The sequence below is a fragment of the Vulpes vulpes genome, chromosome 1 (assembly GCF_048418805.1).
Source record: "Vulpes vulpes isolate BD-2025 chromosome 1, VulVul3, whole genome shotgun sequence".
In the NCBI taxonomy this organism is placed as follows: domain Eukaryota; kingdom Metazoa; phylum Chordata; class Mammalia; order Carnivora; family Canidae; genus Vulpes; species Vulpes vulpes.
Window position 1 is genome coordinate 163,210,455 of NC_132780.1, and position 23,719 is coordinate 163,234,173.

At 33.6% G+C, this 23,719-nt stretch overlaps 1 protein-coding gene across 49 annotated transcripts in view; it reads left to right on the plus strand.

Annotated features, from left to right (window-relative positions):
* The window catches only part of RIMS1 (regulating synaptic membrane exocytosis 1), a 471,964-nt gene that overhangs the window by 189,049 nt on the left and 259,196 nt on the right, over positions 1-23,719 (plus strand). For 47 of the 49 annotated variants that reach the window (XM_072735185.1, XM_072735168.1, XM_072735249.1 and 44 more), the window contains 2 exons: positions 8,079-8,292; positions 10,532-10,543. In XM_072735185.1, coding sequence (XP_072591286.1) covers positions 8,079-8,292; positions 10,532-10,543 — 226 coding nt within the window. The remainder of the gene's footprint in view (positions 1-8,078; positions 8,293-10,531; positions 10,544-23,719) is intronic. The other 2 variants (XM_072735169.1, XM_072735172.1) reach the window with 2 other exon arrangements.

The window sequence follows — 23,719 nt, forward strand, 5'->3', positions numbered from 1 at the left end:
AATCTCTGACACAGGTATTTCTCACTTAATCAGAGGATTGTACCTGAAGTGGAAGACTGATTCTAACAACTGTCTCTAGGGAGTTTATGAAGAAGCCAGGAATCTCAAAACCAAATTTCACAGATTCTCTTGCAGCTAGATTTCCTGATGTGATTTAGGTTCCACCAGTCAGATGTACTTGTATGAGACCTGAATTGAAACTGAATTAAATGGAGAGCCAGGGCAGCATGCAGGACAACCATTTTGCTGGCCTCTCTGGCAGGCTCAGAGCTGCTGTGGTGGTGGTTTCAGATCAGAATGGATGAGCTGACATGGTAGGATTCTAACACCAGCAAAATGGGCAGTGGCTTTCTGATCCTGCAACATCCTGATCAAGGAACTTTGAGTCTCTGGTTTATGCTTTTGTTTTAAGAGTCGTTCCTGAAGATCAGGCTAAGAACTCACTTCTATCCCCCTTCCAACAATTTTATAGCACCAAATTCCATAACTTGATATTGTTGTTTAAAAGGCTGTGATGTGATTTCCAACTCAACTCTAATATAAGGGACTGTTATTTCCAAGCATCATTACAAAAATTTAGTCACCACTGGAATGCAGTGGAATTTTACTGCTCTTCTGTTATAGAGTAGAATCAGAGAGATGATTTCATTAAAAAGGGGACAACTGTGTTTTGAGACCAAGAAACCATTTTTTTAACCGCACATATGTCTTCACAGTCAGTTATGTGTGATTACTAGACTGTCATTCATTAGAACATATAAAGTGGGTGCTTATTTGCTGATATATAAAGACTCTAAAAGAGAATTTAATTTCAGCTTACATTTTTGAGAAGTTTGAGAACATTCACAATTGTGTTGTTTGTGATCAAATTACGTTAGGCCCTACACCTGGCTTTCCTATGTCTTTGCTGGAGTACTTCTATTAACATTACCAAATGCCATACTTTTAGTATTCAGGAATAGTCCAAGTTGTAAATCACCTAGGGAAATGTTTTTTGACTAGCTACACCAAAGAAATCTCCCTATTTTACCCAGAATGGTTACTCTCTGTGGAACACTTTACTTCCATTCCTTGGAATGGTATATGTTCCATAACAGTCACTTGGTATATGTTGCCATAAACTGTTAATTTATGTTTACATATAACTTACTTCCTAAGTAGGCTGTACCTTTCTTCGAATAAAGAACTGTGCTTTAGAGTTGAGGTTAGTATGAATTTTTTGACAATAGAGTATGGTGTCAAAATCTTTTACAGCAAGCCTCCAACCTATTGGCTAGCAAAATGTTTAATGAAATTAAACATTTCATTCATTGTCAGGTCTTTCTCCTGGACATCCCCAGGTCTATTGGAGACACTTAAACAATCTAACATTTTCAGAAGAGCTCTCCTGGCTTTAGTCTCCATGTCACTAACTTCATGGAGCCTATATTATGCTCTGTTTTATGTGTCCTGTGCCAAGGTTGGGAAGGAACAAGGAAGCCATTCTTATTGTTTTCAGTACCCATGCCTTCTCACCATTGTATGCACATCCCAAAGCAATTCTCATTTTAGAGTGCTGTGCTTAAATTACCCAGTCTCTGCCCCTCCTTCATTTTAGGGAAAGCTTATATCTTCCTGCCTGCCTGCCACTTAGGCTCTTGAAATTGCAAAACACTAGTTTCCAAACCCCTCCTATTCTAGGCAAATCTAGTGTAGACTTTGAAAAGAAAAGCCAGGAAGAAAGGTGGTTTGTCTCCTAGCTTCTGGCCATTTTGGGGATGGAGGAAAGAAAAATACAAAATATAAATAAATGAGGTACTATGCCAGTTACAAAGATTTCTTTGCATTCTATAATTACTGGTCATTTAGCAACTTGCTGTGTACCTTATTTATAGTAAGTGATCAACAAATCCTTATTAATAGGGAATAATGTCAATAATTTTCTGTTTAAATTATTTTGCACTTACAGAATGATGTTTTTAGACATTTAAAGAATGATATTTAGATTTTTAGGCATTCATCTTTATTTCTTTCAAATATGCCATTAATCACTGAACACCTTGTTTACAACAAGAATCTTGGAATTTCTTGAGTTGAGTACACAGGCGTTAGAATAGTGCAATGATTATTACAGTGACACAACGAAGGAAAAAGTCTCATCCTGGGAGAAAGCCAAAGTTTTTGTACCAGTGCTTTTCTTTTTATAATATTACATATTTTATAACACTCCATTTTCTGTCTAGATAATTTAAATCTGAGATTTGTGATCATATATATTGTCAACCTTACTAATCAATAAGGATATTGTGTTAATTCTAAAATTCTGAATATACAAATAAATTTCACAAAAAAAATTTTACATTTGCAGTCCTGCATTACTAACATTTACTGGCATTTATAATACTGTATAATAAAATATGTATTTCCATTTATTATTCATAATAGAACACTGTCACATATTTGATATGGATTAAGGCATTAAAACATCAGATACGAAAAGTAAATATGCTGTTTATGGTTTCACTACTAATATCCTGATTCCAAAAGCAAAATTTATTATGAGGACAACATCTTGACAGAGTGAAATATCAGAATAACGTAAGGGGAATACAAATTGAAAAAAGGGAATTAAGCTTGATTTTTAACCGACAGCTTAGATGATCGTTGCAGAAGCTTACAGAGTAAGTAGATTTTGAAGAAGTAAGAATAATAAATGTCATACCTTCCTCCTTCCCTCCTTTCCTCTCTGCCTTTTCTCCTTCCTTTTTTTCTTTTATAGTGTCTGCTGATAAAAAAGGAACACAATGGGAAATAAGTTAGAGGGGTCTAGAGGTACTTTGGTTGGACTTTTTCTTTCAGTGAGGAATAAGGGAGTCCTACCTGTAAAGAGAGGAAGAAGCCTATGACAAAAATAATTCTCTCCCTGTGGGAATGTCCAAACAAGTAGTGTAAACATGGATTGCTGCCAAAACCAGGAAGGAGTTTTAAATATATATGAGAGGAGTATACAGATATGAACAGGCCACCAAGGGATAGCTTCTAGGAGGATGTGAGTGATGCTTGTGTGGATGGCCTTATGAGCTGTGGAGCAAACACTTGTCAAAGAGCTGCCCCAGGCCCCTTAGGTACATCTCTCTAGGAGAAGAACACTATCCCCTGGCATTTGCCATCCTTACAAACTACTCTGAAGGCTGAGTTTTTCTTCCACTGGAAGAGAGACTGGAAGAAAACTTCTCCCCTAAAATGTCCCATGGAGAAAGTGAGAACCTAGGATCCTCACTGTCATACGTCAATTGAGAAGCCTTATCTTACCAACCTTCTTGCCATGGACTACTGGAGAAGGACATGTTGCTGCCTGCTCACCTGTCGTGTCCTGGGAAACCCCATAGCCTAAGCTGCACAAGCATTTGTTCAGTTGGGAATTGACATTGAGTTCATAAATCACCAAAATAGTATTTTGAGTCTTTTAGGAGAACCCAGTAGCTTGAAGAAGTTTGAGAAAAGAGAGTTTGGGAATAAATACTGTACAGGAGTTGAAAACTAAATGAAGCTATTACTGAGCAGAAATAACAGGTCTATGGAAGTTTCATGGCCTGATTTCATCAGCATAGCTTTATGTTTTTCCATAGTCAGCTTCTGGTCATGTACCATCAACCAGTCATAATCACAATGTGACATTTCCTGGTAATAAACTGTCCTGCATTCAGAAACATTTCATTTGCAAGTGCCATGCTTTCTATGGGCTCAGGTAAGACCTGAAGTATGTGAATTTTCATGATATATTCAGGTGGGAAGGAAAAACACCGCCCTCTACAAAAATTAGTTTCCTCATCAATAAAATTGGAATTTACTTCATAAAGTTATCATATATTTAAACATATGCATTTCTTCTTTAAATTAATTAGGCATAAATGGTGAGCTCTATTGTAGATTTCAATGTTGTCTCATATATATTGTTTTTCTCCAATTCTTTATAGCACTCATTTGTTATTTAATGATATTTGATGAGATAGAACTGACTTTTTCCTTTTTTTTTTTTTTTTTTTTTTTTTTTACTTTTTCCTTTTTTTAAATATGAAATACTTCATACATGCAAAAGCCTATTGTATAACATAAATGTAAAATATAAAGACAAAGAATAAAACATACAATATGCACCCACTGCTCAGCTTAAGAAAGAAAACATTTTCAGTACTTTTGAGGTCCAGAGCTTGAAAAATTTCATATCTGTATGCAAAAAAAGTCTTCTTCCACTGAGCACAATAAATATGTATGAATAAGTACTGTACTCAATAAGCTTAACAATTTTATTCTACTGGAAAAGACATATACATATAAATATGCAAAGTTGTTAATGTCTAAATATACTCTATCATTTATTTTTTATTTGTCTGGCCTGTCAATTACAGAGAGAGACAGATTTATAAAAGTATACTATGAAGGTGGATTTCTTTACCTTAGTAGTTTTATCATTTTTTGGCTTTATACGTTATTATATGCAATTAGGTTTAGAATTGTCTTGTACGAAATGAAATTAATACTTTTTAAAATACCTTTTTATCTTTAGTAATGCCTTTTGCCATAAATATGATCCCAGTTTTGTTGTTGTTGTTGCTGTTGTTTTCCTTATTCTTTTATGGGGATGTATTATTTTTCACTCTTTTCTTTTAAATATCCTTTACAGTTTAGTTATATCTCTTCTAAACTTCATTTAGCTAAATCTTTAAAAATCTAACATGTTGGCTTTTGTCTTTTAATGATGCTGCAGTCCATTACATTACATGTACTGTGTGGCTCCTGAGGTATTGGATTATTTCTACCATTGTGTGCCATAATTTATAACTGTCCGGCTTTGTCTGTGTGTGTTTGTTTCAACTCCTGTCCTCTATGGGTTGACTGTTTTCTTGTTCCATGTTTTTCCCTCTACCAGTTTGGCAATCACACACTCCATTTCAATTATTTTTGGTGGGTACCTAACTACAACATTATTTTGCTCACTTGTATGAAAGTTAAAAGTTAAGTTCTCGGTCCCAGAGCCTCAACATTGTCACAAAGGCAGTGGTCTCTTCAGGGCCACTCTCCTATTTTATTTTTCTCCTTTGTGGATCTTCATACTTCTTCCCCAACTCAATAATTAAAAGTTCTTCTTTTAGATATCCTATCTGGTATTTTCAGTGTTTGATGGCAGTAAGTTTTTTTCAGGATATATGATCCTCCGTATGAACTTGTTTTTTCTCAAAATGGACTAAGAAAAAATATTTGTATATGACTTTTCCAGTTAGCAAGTATGTATTGACTACTATCCAGGAGGTCTATGTCTTAACTTTCTTGGTAAACTCTGCATTTTTAATACTTTTGACTGTTTGGTAGAGGAAAGATGTCATATATATAGAAATACTAATAGTATACAGTTAAATATATACTGTCAGTGACCAAATAAAATGCTATGTGATCATCACAGAGCAAGTTTTCATCTCAGTGGTCAGTGCCCCGCATGTATGTATTATATAAAAGGCTCTTTTTGATTGGGCCCTATAGGATGGATAAAAGTCTTCTATGTTTGAATTTTTTAAAAAAGATTTTATTTATTTATTCATGAGAGACGCAGTGAAGAGAGGCAGAGACATAGACAGAGGGGGATGCAGGCTCCCCACAGGGAGCAGATGCGGTACTTGATCCTAGGACAATGGGATCATGACCTGAGCCAAAGTCTCAACCACTGAGCCACCCAGGTGCCTGCCCCCTCTATGTTTGAATTTTTAAAAAAACAATGGATTTTTAAATAGTTACCCCTCAGTATAGAGCATATACTAAATCTAGAGCTGACAAACTGGTCCACGGGCCCAATCTGGACCACTGTCTGTTTTGGTAATAAAGTTTTATTGGAACATAGAGCCACATTTATTATGCTTATTATTTACATATTATCTAAGCTACTTTCATGCTACAATAGAGTTGAGTAGTTGCAAAAGAGACTATACAGCCCAAAGTCTAACATATTTACAGTGTGGCAGAAATATTAAGTCTGCCAACACCCATACTAAATCATATACTATATTACAAAGTAAGTTTATAGGGAAACTTTTTCCTTAGCCTGGCTTTCTCATTTATATTTACTTAAATAAATTTGATTTGCTGGTTTTCACAATATTTATTCATGCACTCTCTCTGTGCTTAGAGTTTATATCTGTTTCTTTGATTGGAGGTATTTCCTTGTTCCCACTCCTTAATAATTATTTTCTTTAATAGAAGTCTTAAGATTTCCAATGCTATTTTGTAAGGTTACTATTGAAATAATAGATGTCCATGGTTGTTTTCTACCAACTTGAGCCTAGATTAATGGTGCTTAAAGTATAAAAAATTTAATGTATTAAATAACTTCACTCTTCAAGTCAATCAGATATGCTTGATCACTATTTCTTTCTAGGAACTGAAATTGGCTAGCCTTTAAGTTGAGAAGGGCTTCAGATTCTAAACTACTTTATTTCCTAGAGCAAGTATGATTGCTTTAATTATGGGAATTAAATAGAAAAAGTGTCAGTTGGCAAAGCAGGAGAGAGAATTCAAAATTTTTAAAGTAATCGTTAAAATTCTGTTCAAGAGGTGTTGACATTAAAAGGAAAATAGAATGAAATCTCAGTACTTCAAACACTACAGTCCTAACAGTTAACTTTTGTGATTCAGTTTCCAGGGAGTACCAGTTCCCACAGTTATCTTAGGTGTAGGGAATCAAGCTAACTGCCTATTAACTATAGCATGTGTGCGTACTCTGTGTTCAAGGAAATAGTCACATCCAGCACACTCACTCGGGTGCACAGATGAATTTCCCAGGGGTTTCTCCTTTGTCATAATAGCCAATACTGTTGGTTAGGCCTGGGACAACTCTTTCAGTTCTCATTTACAAAACTAAGGCATTCTTTTACTGGGGGATTCACTGAATGTCATAGTATTCTGTATAGAACAGCAAACAGTTTTTATTTGTAGCAATCTAAGATTGGGGGATTTAGGCTGATGGGGAGAGGAAGAGACTTGAATCATATTAAGTGTGGTCATTCTTATGGGAAATGGTTTATCTCAACAATTTTGGTTGCATGCGTTAAATAAAGAGTGGTAACAGCTCTCATACATATAACCTGAAATAGATCAAGGAAAGTTGGAATATGTAAAAATCTGAATATTAGCAAGGTATAGTTTAGGACTCTTTTTTTTAAGATTTTATTTATTTATTCATGAGAGACACAGATAGAGAGAGAAGCAGAGACACAGGCAGAAGGAGAAGCAGGCTCCAGGCAGGGAACCCTACGTGGGACTCAATCCAGGGTCTCCAGGATCATGCCCTGGGCCAAAAGCAGGCGCAAAACAGCTGAGCCACCCAGGGATCCCCTAGATTAGAACTTTTCATGTGATGTGGAAAGACTAGTGAGCTCAATTATAATGTATAAGGTAACATTTTGTATACTGTATGAAATCAGACACTGAATATATAAATAATCTCCAAGGAGAGGAGTAAAGGAAGATATTCTGTGGAAGACAGAAGCATAGCATTGTAATTTAAAACAGTATTTTTCCAAGTATACATCATGCTCAAATAGTGGGCCATGGAATCAAGTTGCTACGACAAAGTTTTGTTTTTTTTTAATTAGTAATCTCTATTAAACTTAAAATAGAATGAGATAGAATATACCAGAGTACATCATATATAGTTAGACTAAGGATTTTGTATAACTTTTGCTTCAGTTGTATACTTACATGAGTATAATTGTAAATTGTTGAGTTCCCCAGTCCAAATTCTTTGAAAGCCACATGTTTCAAAGAAGTGGAGGCATGAAGTGGATACATGAATCCCACTGTTTTGTAATCAAAACAGTGATTATATAGAGTCTATTTATATATGGTTCATTGCTGGTAAGCACAGTTGGAACCAATGGAACACACGCAAATACATTTTTTTACTGTTGGAGGTAAGATTAGTGGCAAAATTGCCTTGTATGTTTTGATTTAGTTCAAATAGCTATACCACTGTTCTGTTAGGAAAAATTGCTTTGGTTTTTTGTCTTCTTTCATTTACTTAGTTTGCTACCATTTTCTGTTTTGCCCAGGAGATTGCATCAACAATTTGAAAGCTATAAAGAACAAGTGAGAAAAATAGGGGAAGAAGCACGGCGTTACCAGGGAGAGCACAAAGATGATGCTCCGACTTGCGGAATCTGTCATAAGACAAAGTTTGCTGATGGGTGTGGCCATCTCTGCTCCTACTGCCGCACCAAGTTCTGTGCTCGCTGTGGAGGCCGCGTGTCTCTGCGATCCAACAACGTGAGTGTTCCCTGAGTGTGCAAGGCACTCTGAGTGCAGAGGGAAAAGCAGTGCACCTCCCAAGCAGAAAACACATGAGTGTTAGAAAGCACACCTGGGCATAAATGTAGACGTTCATGTTCCCAGTCCCCATTTTCTGTTTTTCATGAGGTTCCTAGTAGTGGAGCAGTGATGAAAACAATTCAAAAAATGGTATTTTCCATATGTATCTCAATAAACAATTCCCATTCAAAACCCACAGGTTATCTGTGGGAGTAAATTTTCTGAGGAAGGTAGTAAATATATATTTAGTATCATGAATTATAAAACTCTTGCAAGTAATTATGCCCAGTTCTTCTTGTAAAATGAAAAAAAAAAAGTTTCATTTCTGCAACTGCCTCAGATTGAATGAAAGTAAAATATAAGGTAAACTGCGTGGCATTAAAATTAAACCAAGATAATATGTATGAAGCAATGATGAGCTTCTGTGAGAGTAATTTCCTATTTGTTGTCACAGTAATGTAGTGCTAAGTTTCTCTAATGGAAATTATTTGGATATTTAAAGAGTATGTCAAAACATACTCTTTTAAATTGGGGGGATTTTTGCACTATTTTCTTCTCTATTTACTTCTCTATTTAGTTTCATCCAATGAAGTTTCCTTGTTTGGCTTAATTAAATAAGAGCTGGTCTTCTGGTAAGCCAGTGCTTTAAATATATACAATCATATTTAGTTCTCTTAAATATGGATGAAGTACTAAATAAATTCTAATAATTTAGAATACATTTTAATGTACTTTATTATAATCCATATCATAGTACAGTAGAATTATTTATAGGGATGTCTGGGTGAGTTTTCTTTGATATAGATCTGCAATGTAGTACAGAACAGTTAAGATTATCATGTACCTGAAGAATTCCCAGTATTTCCCTAAGTTATTTCATATATTATTTAATTACATACGCAATTTAACATAGTACAAAGTTATATTTAAAAATAATGTGGAAGCTGTAAGTGCTTTTGATATTTTCCTAATTGAGAAAATCATAGTCAAAATCAAAATCAACCTCCCTATCACCATTGTATTCATTGGTAGTGTATTTGAATTGCAAGTAAGGTATTCTAAAAATCTCTTCCAGTGGAATTAAGATATTCAGTAAAATAGATCTATTGTATAGTTTAAGGTGAGCCCACTGTTATCTTCGTGGCCTTGGGAAGATAATTAACTTCTCTGAACAACAGCTTCTTTATCTATGAAACTGGATAATAATAATTACTGTATATGATTATTATGATAATTAAAATCTAGGTCTTTATGATATTTATTTAATTTTTCTTTAGGTGCTATTCTGATTAACAAGTTTTCCTCCTAAAAGTTCTTTAGTTAATTTTCATATGTTATGTTAAAGCTTTTTAAAACAACTTTGGGTTAAAATAGCACCTGGCACATAAAAAGGTACACAAGACCTGTTTGTTAATTATCCCTTCTTTAGTGTTCTTAAGTGCACTGGTTTGAAATGAATTCTCACAGATGAGACCTGGGCATGATAGTCAAAGTATTTAACAAACCATTTGGTATAGGGGTACTGTCCAATTTGAAAGGTACGGGCAATAAGTAGTAGTGTGCGAATCAGCAGAGTGTAACTACTGACAGAGAACTTACGTTGTTGAATGTTTTTAACTTTCTACTTATAGTTTGAGGAAAGTTGACAACAATACAGTTAGCTATTGATATATTACAATTACTTGGGTTAAACTCATGTTTAAAAGAAATTGAGCTAAGAGGTACCTCTGCTTTGGAGTAGACATCCAAGCCTAATGTGGTCAATCTGTCTTTACTAAACTCATCCCATTTGCAAAAAATATTCAGAAGAACAAAATAAAAGAAAGCACTGCTTTAATCTTTAATCAAAAATATATTCATATAATAATATTAATAGTAATTAAGATTTCTTTCTGAATAATGTTTTAAATATACATGTAATAATCCAAGTTCTAAAAATTTTGGAAATTATAGTACTCAATTTTTATATCTTCTTATATATACAGGATCTGTATGTATTCATTTTCAATGAAAGCCTGAACAATGAATACTTTGGGGCAGAGTAAACATTTACTTTTTAAAATAACTGTGTTTTAACAGTTTAAAATAATACATGATTGTTCTATTTAAATCTATTTATTATATATGCCTTATTTTTATTTTTCTCTTCTTCTTTTTCCTCTCTTTTTGCTCTGCTTCCTTGGATGCTTTCCCAAAGGAGGACAAAGTGGTTAGAATCCATGCTTTCTTTTCTATCATTTGTTATTATAATGTTGTGAACTTTATTAAGTGAATGTTTCACCTAGTCTTGCTAGTCACTATAATTTCACAAAGAAATTATGTGCTAGGAAAAGCTCATCCCCTGTTCTCATGGAAAACAAATAAATAAAATGAACATCTAGGGGCATTACAGAGCTTTATATTAATAGGTAAAGTATGGGTAGTTGAGTTCATGGGAACAGTGATGTTTTAAGTCATTTATAACTTAAGTCATTGTGAACCAATTTGTCCTCTTAGCTTTCTGAGTTTTGATGATGATTCCATCTGCAATATGGAATAAACTCATTGGAAAAACAAACTCCAATAGGTTGTACCTTTCTCAGCACTCAGTAGATGCATAGGCAGGTGATTTGAAATTTTATTGCAGAAGAAATTGAATATACTGGTTTAGTGCCAAGAATGAGTCAAATTAAAATCAAAAGCTCAAAATAAAATGATTTTTCTATGGAACACAAGTGGCAGAGTTGTCCTACTGAATCACATTTTGCCCCCTTTTTCCTCTCTCATGCATAGAAATCACTTCCTAGGGTAGTAAAAGGTCACTTTTCACTCTTACCAGCTATAGAAACCACAGAGGCTAGACTGGAAGGAGGATCCAATTAGAATGTTCAGTCAACCTGTCTTTTGTACGTAAACTATATAGTTTCATTTGGTGTAAATTACAATTTCCCCAAAGCTCAGTAACTTCCCAATATGAGACTGAGGCAATGAATATTTTGGGTTCAATATATCAACTCAGCTGCCTTTCAACTGTTTTAAAATTTAAATGATGTATACTATAGTGCATACATAGCAAGCACGACATTAAGCTGAACATTAATATTTTAATGTTGATGCTAATATATGTTCATCAGTTTTTTTTCTCTGAGAAAAGAATCAGGTTGAGAATTATATAGGATACTTAGTTTTCACTAAATGTGTTTGCCTGCACCATTGGTGTTGAGATCATCTTAGGAGGTATTATTTTAACATATTAATGCACTGTATTAGAAAAAATATCAAACTAGAATATCACACCTTTGGTTTAATGAATATTACTTTGAGTTAATCTGCATTTGAAATGTAGATAATTTTAAATTACTTTAAAGAATAAACATTTAAGTAAATAATAATGCTGGTGCTTTATAGGCCTGGTGGCATAAGGCTTCAGTTACTCTTCTAGGGCTGGGCAGACTCATTGTCGCTTGGGCAACACTTCCCGTAATGGTAGGTTTTTTTGTACTTATTATGATTACTGACCGTGTAATGAGAATTCAGGTACATTTTGTGGTTCTCAGGCTAAAAATGGAGTGGAAAGACCTATAAAATACAATCGCTTTCAGTTATTTTCTTTAATTAGAATGCTTATATCTACCAATTATTTTTAAGTACTTTGTCATAATTTCATTGAAACCCTTTTCAGTCTGTTGAAGTTGTTCAAGGAATTGCCATTTGAATCCAAGGAAACTGAAACCAGATTTTGTTTTAGTTGAGTTAAAGAGAATAACTGAATAGTAAACAAAGTGCTTGATTGTTGGTTCTTTTCCTATTTCTCTGAGCTCTTTTATTTTTGGTGAAGAAATGATAATTTATAGTGTTTGTGTTGGTGTGAGTGGAAAAGGAATAAGGGTAAATAAAATGTTTCTAAAAACAATCTACATCTTGGTCAATAAAATAATAAGGAATTTTGCTTAGTCTGTTAAATTGGTGAATAAATATGACTAAAATACTAATGTGTATGATATGAAGACCTAAAGATAGCTAACATATAAATATGCCTTTTATTAAGTCCAGCAAAAAGTATTAATGATCATATTTTTTGCAGACTGGCAGTATTTTATTTTAAAACTTCACTTAGCCTGAATCACCTCTCTTAATAACTTGAAGGATTATGTACTTGCTTATAAGGAAAATGGCTGTCATAATCACTTTGCAATTGACACATGTGATAGCTTATAATAGGAGAGCGTTTTATATAAATGCATACTCTCATAGGTAAGATTATGGTTACTTATTTCCCTGAAAGCTCTCTTCCATGCCTAAATATATAGGAATAGTGTAGAATTCCCCACAGTTAGTTTAAATTGCTTTTGACTTTGTTTTTACTCTCTATTTGGTGCTGGAGTATGAAATTTAGGTAACTCCTTTGATAACATGAACACTTTGTTGTTGGTAAATCAGCTTCCTTGAATCATCCAAGTAAAATTTCTTTGGGATTTCCCATAAATTTTCATCAGTATTTCTTTTTTGGTTGGGTGAGAGGGATTGTTTTAGAAATATAGAAACTAAAAATGAACTTGCTACACTTCTAGTTAATCTTTATTTTCACAAAAAGTGTCAGGTTTTATAAGTTAAGAGTGTAAAAAAATAAGTTAAGAGTATTTTATAGAAAATATCAGCAATACCATGAAAAACAGAATCCTACCATTTTCTCATTCTTCTCAAATGTGAAAACTGCACATGCCTACCTTTAAAATATCATGTGTAAAAAAAAAAGATAAACAATAGATTTAAAAAAAGCAAGTTAATAAAATCAACCATTTTAAAAAATGACTTTCATGATTGTACTAAATATTTATTTTTATTATAAAAAATCTTCTGAGAGTTGTCCACATTTAGTCCATGTCATGACAAAGAATATAATCATAGTTTTCAAACTTCATTCTTTTGAAAAAGTGAATGTTAGAGTTTGCCTGGGCTCACTTTCCTGTTCTTGATCTTTTTGTTGTTGTTGTTGTTTTGTTTTTGTTTTGTTTTGTTTAATTTGATGACTGCTTTTTTTCTGCAAGAATTGTTCTCTTATTCTTCCCAGAAAGATAATACAGGCCTAAAGTTTTAAAATACAGACATATAGACAAACGTTTCAATAAGGAGATGTTAGGGTGCCTCAGAGGAGAACTTTGAATAAGCAATTTAGTTGATTATATTTCTTTTTTTATTTTTAAGATTTTATTTATTTATTCATGAGAGACACAGAGAGAGAGAGAGAGGCAGAGACACAGGTAGAGGGAGAAGTGGGCTCCATGCAAGGTGCCCGACATGGGACTCAATCGTGGGTCTCCAGGATCATGCCCTGGGCTGAAGACAGGCACTAAACTGCTGAGCCACCCAGGCTGCCCAGTTGATTAGATTTCTCAAGGTATTTCTTATGTTGTTGTGCTTATCCTTTAGGGGAGTAACACATCAAGTTGTAAAAACTACTGTTAGGTAATTCAGAAAGTTGTAAATTTTTTATTCCAAATTTGTTTTAGGAATTCACTATATATTTTTCAAGGGCACGAAATCTTTTTTCTTTTTCTTTTTTTTTTTTTTTTTTTTGGTAAGTGGATGTAGAGCCCAACATGGGGCTTCAACTCAAGACCCTGAGATCAAGACCCAAGTTGAGATCAAGAGTTGGACACTTAACCTACTGAGCCACCCATGGATGCCCCATGAGGCATGGAATCTTAATCTCTTGCTCTTAGCATTACCATTTGGGAATGTTTGCTAATATTCAATAATCATTAGGAATTTTGTAATCCAGTTTTGCTCCACCCCAAAATCATTATTTAATGCACTTATAAAACTTGTTTCAGGAAATTGCAATTTCACAAATCAATGTTAAATACAGATGCTAGTACAACAAAAGGAGTTCCACTTGAGTATAGTAAAAATAGTCCCTTGTAGTATAAGGAAAAGAGCTGCAGAGAAACAGCTTTCAGGAAGCTAAAGACTAAACCATGGGTGAATGCTCTGATTTTTGTGAACATAAGTTGATAAATTTCTTGTTTATATACCTAAGAGTTGAGTTATTGAGTCATTTAATAGTTCTATGATTAACATTTTGAGGAATTGACAAATTTCCCTAACAGCCGTACAGCAATGTTTAAGGGTTCCAATTTTTCCATACTCATCAATACTTGTTATTCTGTTTTGTTTTGTTTTGTTGAGCCATCATGTTGCACGTGAAGTGACATGGTATCTCATTGTGCTTTTTATGAAACTATTTTTAAGTGAAAATAATCAAACTGGCTTGATATCTCTAAGGATTCATTTTAATTTTGTGGATTTAGATTCTTACATAAAAATGCTTCCATGTTAGCAATTTCTTGAGAAAGCTTTTTTTCTTAAAAGGCTAGCATATTCATAGTATCAGAAATTCAGTTTCTTTCTTCTCTAGAGATTATGTCCCTTATGTTAGAATTATATATGTACTTATTAATCTGTATGAATCAGAACAGGAGCTCTGTCAAATCTAAGATACTTAGAATCTAATATCTGCTGTCTAGACTAACTATCCCGAGGGTACACAACACAAGTAAGAGATTTTTTTATTGCCATTTGACTGGTTTTTAAATATGCAGAAAGAACTAGCAGCTTCAGCAGATTTACCACTCAGCCACAGGCCCAAAATTAACACACAAACTGAAGCCCAGAATGTAAAGGACTATTCTTTTTCTGTGTACAAGATGTTTTCTTGAGTGATGTGAGCTTTTAGTAGCATGTAAACAGTTATACAAAAAGACTAAGTAACAACCAGATTTTTTGTCATCAGCTACTCAAATTTCATTATATCCTTGATGGCTGCCATCCAACAGATTCCATTAGCAGATAGATTCTCTATTATTGTTGCTACTAGTGGGGAGTATATTATTAGTCACAACTAAAGCCAATTTTTGTGTGATATTACTAAAGCCACTCTAGCTCTCTTATGGTTGCTGTTTACATGGTATATCTTTTGGCATCCTTTTGACTTTACCTACTTTTATCTTTGAATCTAACATGTGTCTCATATTAATAGCATATGCTTAGGTCTTGTTATTTGTTTGTTTGTTTGTTTGTTTGTTTAAAAGACAGCCTGACAATCTCTGCCTTGTGATTGGATTTTTAATTCATTTGTATTTAATATTATTATCAATATGATCATATTTGTCTCTTATTTTCCTTTTATGTACTTCATTTTTTGTTCCTCAGTTCCTTCTTTACTGCTTTCCTCTGCATTAAATGAGTCTCTTCTAATCATGTTTTAATTATGTCAGTGATGTTTTTCAATACATTTTCTGAGTTAGTAGCTCTAGGGTCTCCAATATACATCTTAACTTATAAGAATCTAATTTTACACTACCTTACTTCCAATAAGAGATATAAATACTAATTCTATATAGCTCTATTCTCCTTTCCCCCCTTTATGTACTATATTTTAATAAATTTTATGTCAATATATGTTAAAAATTCAATAATATATTTTTGTAATTATTACTTTATATAATTATATAATCTTATGTATTTTAATGAAGCTGAGAGAAGAAATAAGAGCAAGCATGTATTTATAGGATTTGTTATATAATATTCTTATTTACTATTTTTGATTTTCTTCATTTCTTCCTGTGGATTCAAGTTACCATCTGGTATTCTTTCTTACTCCAATGCAACATTGCTTTCACCCACTTCCTTTATGCTGTTATTGCCAAGTATATTTGGTTTCCATTTGTTGCAGGTTTGACAATACTAGTATTTTATTATTGTTTTATACTATTTTTAGAATCACTTAACATAAAGAAGAAATAGGAAATAATACTTTTATATTTACCTATATAATTATCTTTACCAGTTTTTGTTTTGTATGTGAATTCATATTATTGTCTAATGTCACTTCTAGCCTTAAGAATTTCCTTTAGTGTTTCTTTACAGTGAATCTAATGAATTCTATCAGCTTTTGTTTATTTAGGAATGCCTTTATTTCACCTTCATTTTTTGAAATCTTACTGGATGTAAGATTCTTGGTTGACAGCTTCTTTTACTTCTTTCAGAACTTCAAATATATCATCCCACTGTCTAAGACCTCCATTGTTTTTATTTGAAGTTAGTTATTAATTTTTAAGAGTCTCTTGTACATGATCAGTTATTTTCTCTTGCTACTTTCAAACATTTATCTTTCCCAGCTTTTGACATCTATTATTATGTGTACCTTCTAGTATGTACCTCCTAGTATGGTTCATTGAGCTTGTGGATATAGTTTAATGTTTCCCATAAAATATGGGAAGTTTTTCAGCCTTTATTGCTTTGATTTTTTTTCTGCCCTTTTTCTCCTCACTATTGCCACTCCTATTATACATATGTTGGTGCGCCTAATGGTAGCCCACATCTCCCTGAGGTTCTGAACATTTTTCATCATTGTTTTCTCTCTTTTCATCAGATTGCATAATTACTATTGATCTATCTTTAAGTTCACTGATTCTTTTTTCTGCCAACTTATATTTAATGTTGAATACCTGTAGTGATTTTTTTATCTTGGTTATTATACTTTTCAACTCTAGAATCATTTTGGTTTTTAATAATTTATGTCTTACTGTATCTACCTATTTGATGTGACACTGTTAGAACTCCCTTGATTCATTAAACATGGTTCTTTTAGTTCTTTGAACATATTGATAGTAGCTCATTTAGTATCTTCATCTGATATTCCCAATATTTAGGTCGTCTCAAAGGAGGGTTCTGTTTTCTGCTTTTTTTTTTCCTGTTAATGAGACACACATTACTGTTCCTTTGCATGTCTCATAATTTATAGTTAATTCCTGGTTGTTTCAGATAACACATTGTAGCAAATCTTTGTGTGGTCCCTTTCCCCCGTTCTGGGGTTTCTTATTTGTTTGTTTGTTTGCTTCATTTTTTGTTTAATGAGTTGGCAGTATTATTTCAGTGAAACCTGTTTCCCCTGCAGTGTGAAACTTCTGATATCATTAGATGTGGGCACAGCTTTGGAAATATACATATCACTCTGACCTCCTCACCACCGGGGATTATAGTGTTTTTAATCAGCTGTCTTTGTCTCCCTCTTTCCTGATCTCCTGGTTAAGCTTTTAGCTATTCTGCTTGTGTTGGATTCAGTCTTTAAAGCTTGCTCCAATTCCAGGTGCTTCTTATCTGTTTCCCTAGATCTCCCTATTAAACTTCTAGTTTGTGTATTGTTTCACTCACTGCTCTCATAGAACTATCAGCCTCCTCCTGTGGTTCAGTACCATTGTTCTTAACAGTGATGCTGTGCTTGAACTTTTCCAACCTCTATTCCAAATAAAATCCGTTCCCTCAGGGGAAAGCTACAAAGCTTTTCTATGATCTGCCTTTTCCCCTAGTCAGAACCTCTGTGCTACTTCTCTGGAGATGGAGATAGGGACAGAAGCCTGCTTCTCTCAGATAGATACTCTTGCTCTATGAATGTGGCACTGGATGAAGTTAGCAACCTTTGTTCTTACTTTTCCTGGAATAGAACCTCTGCCCTAAGAGCAAGCTAGGACATAGATGATTGAGGTCCAGTAATCTTGGTCTTCCACACCTGCATAGAACTTCAGTCCTACAATTGGGAAATGAGTAGAGGAAGGGAACTCCTAACCATTCAATTACACTTGCCTGGAATAGAGCTTCTGCAACAGAAAGCCAGAATGGGGGAGTGAGAAATGAAAATGACCTTCTCCTCTGGGGTAGATACTGTAGTCCTTCTTTGGGAACTGGTGGTAGGTGGGAAAACCTGTGTTTTTGGCTATATCCCCCCAGAATAAAACTTCAGTCTTGCTGAGCTGGTTGAGGGAAAGGAAGGGAGTGAGTTGTAACTCAAATGCAACAGACTTTCACTGTTCTTATGGGGATTTAGTAGATTTTCTCGAATAAACATTTCTCCATTTTCTACATGCCCTTTGGACAACTTCAAGGGACTTTAAATGGATTTTTTAAAAGTATTTTTCACTAGTATGGTTGTTTTACCAGAGAGGTAGTCTGCAGAGCACCTCATATCACTATTCTAGAAGAATCTTGATAGTTCTGTGTTAACATTTATCCATTCACTAATTCATTTATTCATTTTTCCCAGTCATTTTTTCATTCATAGGTTTTCTCCCATTAGCAGCCTTATATATAATGATTTTTCAAAATTAATTCTCACTTAAAAAATGCAATTTTATAGTGATAGATGCCAAAATGCACTCTTTCGGTTTAATTTAATGTAAAAGTTACTTATTATTTGAGCTTATTATTTGCATATTCAGATTAACTGTGTATGTATCAATGCATAATAATTTTTATCTAATATTATATTGAATAAAACAGAATTCCCGAAAACTTCCTCTTTGTGTATAGGATGACAACCATCTGGAAATTCTATCAATATCCATACTCAAACCTTTTAGTGCCAAAAGTATCATGTGCCCATTTGCTTACAAGCCTTGAGATCATGACCATTTTTCATATTCTCTTTATTAGAAGTGTTTTGGAGATATCTTTAAAACTTTGTAAAATATATTTTAAAATTATTGGACTTGTTTTGCAGATACTTAAAAAATTTTTTAATATGTTCTAAATCTGGTAGTCATAACTTGAAGTTAGACACCTATATCTTAAGAAATCCTTTTTGTCATATATTCTCTTACTATGGAATTTAATAAATAAATATTTTGACTGAGTAATTTGTTTTATTGTTTTATATACATATGGGCAATAGAATATTTTCACACATATAAACTTCAACACAAGTTTTTTTCAAAATTCCATTTAAATTGCTTTAAAATGTTAGAAAACTAAATTTGTGCATTTACTTTATAGATGTATATGTTGTAAAATATTTAAGTTTCATAAAAAAATCAATCAAATGTTTTTATTGACCAATGAAGTGCTGTTGCAGCAAATTATATGGGTAAAAGTAGAAGATTCATCTTCTATTGGGAAAACATTACACTTCTGGTCTCTGCAATTAATTCTGGGAATTTGAAAATGTCTGTGTCTTTAAACTACATAAAAAACTCAGAAGACCAACAGTGACAGTCCTTAAACATAATATACAATTATATTTTTTTGGTACAAGCTAAACCAGATAGGACAATCACAGTGGGTAGATGCACTTGATGGGTAGTATCATAGGAGGTTTTATGGAGGGCAGTAAGTCAAGCCTCAGATTGGTGATGGAAATAGATGATCATAGAGGCTTCTTGTTTTACTCAGAGGTGTTGATGTTTTCCTGATTGTTGTTGTTAGTCCTTACTTTTAGACATGGTTTAAAAAAATTATTACACATTATAATTATTTTGTTTGTGTGTCATAAGAATATCTCTTCTCAAATTTATATATTTTGGTTCTTGAAATTTACAGTTGCTAGATATGCCTAAATTCTTATTAGATATCAAAAGACCATTTATTGGGGGTTTTGTAGAGGATATTCATGCATCAAATGCAATTTGGATTAATTTACAAGTTAACAAGACTATTAACATGTTTTTATACTTTTGTACCCATGCTTAGTTTCTATCAATACCAAAACAATGTTGGTCAAGTTTTCCAGTTGACAAAAAGTAGTTTACCAAATGCGAAGAGCAACTCAAATTCATTCCCCACATGAAGCCCTCCCTGAGTGTCTCAGGCAGAGTTAAGAGTTAGGTCTTTCTACACCTTTTATACACTTTTATTATAACATGTTCTATTGATTAGTGACTTTCTTCTAGGTATGGAAAGAATAAATATTACCTTGAATACTCAGTGATGAGCACACTACTTGACACACACTAGATACCCAATTCATGGTTGTTGGAAAAATGTGAGTTAACTGAAATAACAAATAGGTTCTCTTAAACTCTGACATTTTATATGTCTATGAAATGTTAGCTGTGGAAAATCATTCCTAGAAACCAATGTTTAATAAGTATGTGTTTCTTAAATACTAGATAACAAGGCCAAATTCTTATGCAGTTTGTATCAGAGATTCCACAAACCCTTAGCATTTGTTGGTGTCAGCCCAGTTCAGTTGTTTTTAAATCATCCTTCTTTGACCATACATCACCACTGAACTATTTCAGGAAACAATATCAACACTGTCACTTAACTTTTTGTTTCTATTTACCAGAATAATATGTTCTTTTCTTATTTTTCTTTGAGTTCTCTCTTTTCTTGGAGATTAAAGAACCAAAGACTATCCTACTTTTATTGTGGGTTGACTATACATCAATACCTCTCATTTTACCCTATATCTGACTCTGTGTTCTCCCTATCTTTGTTTTATTTTCAGTTTGGTCAATAGTAAAAGTTGGATATCAAGATGAATTATAGGACATAGTGTAAAAAATATAATAGGGATTATATAAAATAAGAAAGCATATACAGGCATGCCACATTTTATTGTGCTTCACTTTACTACATTTCACAGATATTGCAATTTGTTGCCAGAAATTGAAGATTTGTGGAAACTCAATGTCAAGTCTATCAGGACCATTTTTTTCAATAGTACCTGCTCACTCAGTGTCTCTGTGTCACATTTTAGTAATCCTTGCAATATTTTAAACTTTTTACTGTTATATTTGTATGGTGGTCTATGATCAATGACTACAATCACTGAAAACTCAAGTGATGGTTAGCATTTTTAGTAAAAAAGTGTTTTTTAATCAAGGTGTTAATATGAATTGTGGAGGTTTTATTCATGTAGATTTTCTCTAATTTTTAAAAAGATGTTACTTATTTGAGAGAGAAAGAATGGGAGAAGGGGCAGAGGGAGAGGAACCAGCAGACTCTCCACTGAGCATGGAGTGCAATGTAGGGCTAGATCTCAGGATCCTTAGATCATGACCTGAGCCAAGTCAAACACTTAACTGACTGAGCCACCCAGGTGCCCCAACTGATTTTTGTAATATTATATAATAAGGCTGTTTCTTAGAGAAACACTTGCTTTGATTCCTCAGAAAAGTTCCACTATTTTCAAATGAAATTTTCATTCAGATTGATTGAAATTCCTTTTATAAATTTTAGTTTTAGATGAATTTAGATAAATTTTAGTTTTAGAGAAAGCTTTCATTTTCTCTTAATCCAGTCTGTCAGTTTTCTGAAAGATAAGCATGGTACTATGGGAAGGAAGTTATGCAGCAGGTAGTTCAAGACAGAGTTCCTTGGTTCTTCTCACTAGCTTTCTGCCACTCTGATTCTAGCATGCCTGTTCCCCTTTCCTTTGGCAATATCTTCAGTATCATTCAGGGATTGAGATTTCTTTTCCTCCAAGTATTCTGTTGATTATACATGTCTCCAGCCACTACAGATGCTTCTGAGCTTCCAAGTATCCATAACAGGTCAGAGTTCTAATTGTCCTAGAAAATAGGGAGGCTGAGGAAGCCTCAGCCTGGCAGTAAATGTGTTCACAGATGTTTTTTAAGCATTCCAACTTTACATGTACAAAAACCAACTCCTGGTTTTACCTTCCAAACTAGCTTATTCTATAGTTTTCTTCACTGCAGTAAAAGGCAACTTCATTATTCAAGTAGCTCAAACAAAAACTTTGGAATCCTCCTGACTTCTCTTTTTTTCTTGTCATATATTATATCCCATTTCTAAGGAAATTTTGTTGCTTCTGTCTTCAAAATATATCCAGAATGCAACCTCTTCTTACCACCTCCACTTCTGTTGACCTGGTACAAGATCATCTAGTCTGAATTACTGCACTGCTTTCCAAAATGACCTCTCTTTTCTGCCACCTAAAACTCCACTCCCCAGTCTAAGCTCAACTAGAATGATATTTTAAAATATGAAATAGATCAGGACGCCTGGGTGGCTCAGCGGTTTGGTGCATGCCTTTGGCCCAGGGCGTGATCCTGGGGTCCTGGGATTGAGTCCCACATCCAGATCCTTGCATGGAGCCTGCTTCTCCATCTGCCTATGTCTCTCTGCCTCTCTCTCTCTCCTCTCTCTCTCTCTCTCATGAATAAATAAATAAAATCTTAAAAAAATATGAAACAGATCATATCACATCTCTGCTTAAAACCTTACAAGGACTTCTCATCTCATTCAAAGTAAAATCCAAAACCTTTGCAGTAATACTCAAATTCTGTGTGATCTGTACCCCACATACACACTCATCATCTCCCATTACTCTCCCACCTGCCCACTGTCTTCTGCTTGTACCTTCTTCCTGTCCCCAGTTCATAACAAACAAAAACATGCCTAGAATTCCTAGCATAGCTGTTTCTTTTCCTGAAACATTCTTCTCATTATTTACTCCTAAATTCCTTTGATCTTTGCTCAAACAAGACCTTCTCAAAGAGGCTCTCTCTAATCACTCCATTTAAAATTGTTGGCACTTCCTCTACCACAGAATATCCTTTCCCATTTTTCATCTTTTTCTCCATATTACTTTCACCAGCAAGAAAAGAAATATATATTAAATAATATATAATATATATTAAACATATTAAATAATATATGTTAAGTAATATATATTAAATAATATATATATACATACACAGAGAACACATAAACACATCTCTTTATTTGTTCATTGTTCTGTGGAAAGGAGGTTTGTTTTATTTTCTTCAGTATCCCTAGTGCCACCAACAATGAATGACACAGATAGGCAATCAGAAAATATGATTTATAGATTTATGAGTATATAAATATATGTATCTATGGATATCTATCTACCTGTTGGTTCTGTTTCCCTAGATAACCCCAATATAATTTTGTATATATCATGTAGGTATACCTAGATATATAACATATAATATATACCTATCAATCTATGTGATTCTAGGTGATATATATATATAAAATGTAATATATAATGTAATCTGTAGTATGTTTTTTAATGCAATCTCTTATGAAATGTTACTATATCAAACATCAAATGAACAACTGAAGGAATTCTTCTCTAATGCATCTTGAAATTATCTTGGAAAGAAAAATGTTTGGATTATGTCAACTCACTGTTGAACTGAAAAACTTTTTTAAGATTTATTTATTTATTTGAGAGAGAGAGAGAGAGCAAGTACAAGCAGGAGAACAGGCAGAGAGAGAGAGTTAAGGAAAGGGAGAGAATCTCAAGCAGACTCTTCCTTGAGTGCAGAGCCCATGTGGGGCTCAAACCCATAGCCCTCAGATCATGGCCTGAGTCCACATCAAGAGTTGGATGCTTACCTGACTAAGCCACCCCGACGCCCCTGAAAAACTTTTCCATTGGTGAAGCAAGGTATTGTGTTAGAGAAAATGAGGGAATTAGAATTTGACTTGTCACAATTCAGTCAGTACAAATGAACGGAAAAACACATAATTTTATAATTTTTTTTTAATTAGCTTAACACTTTTTAAATGTTCTGCAAAGTAATTTCCAAATTACACTATTTCATGGACCTGTATTCTCACTGGTAGTTATGCT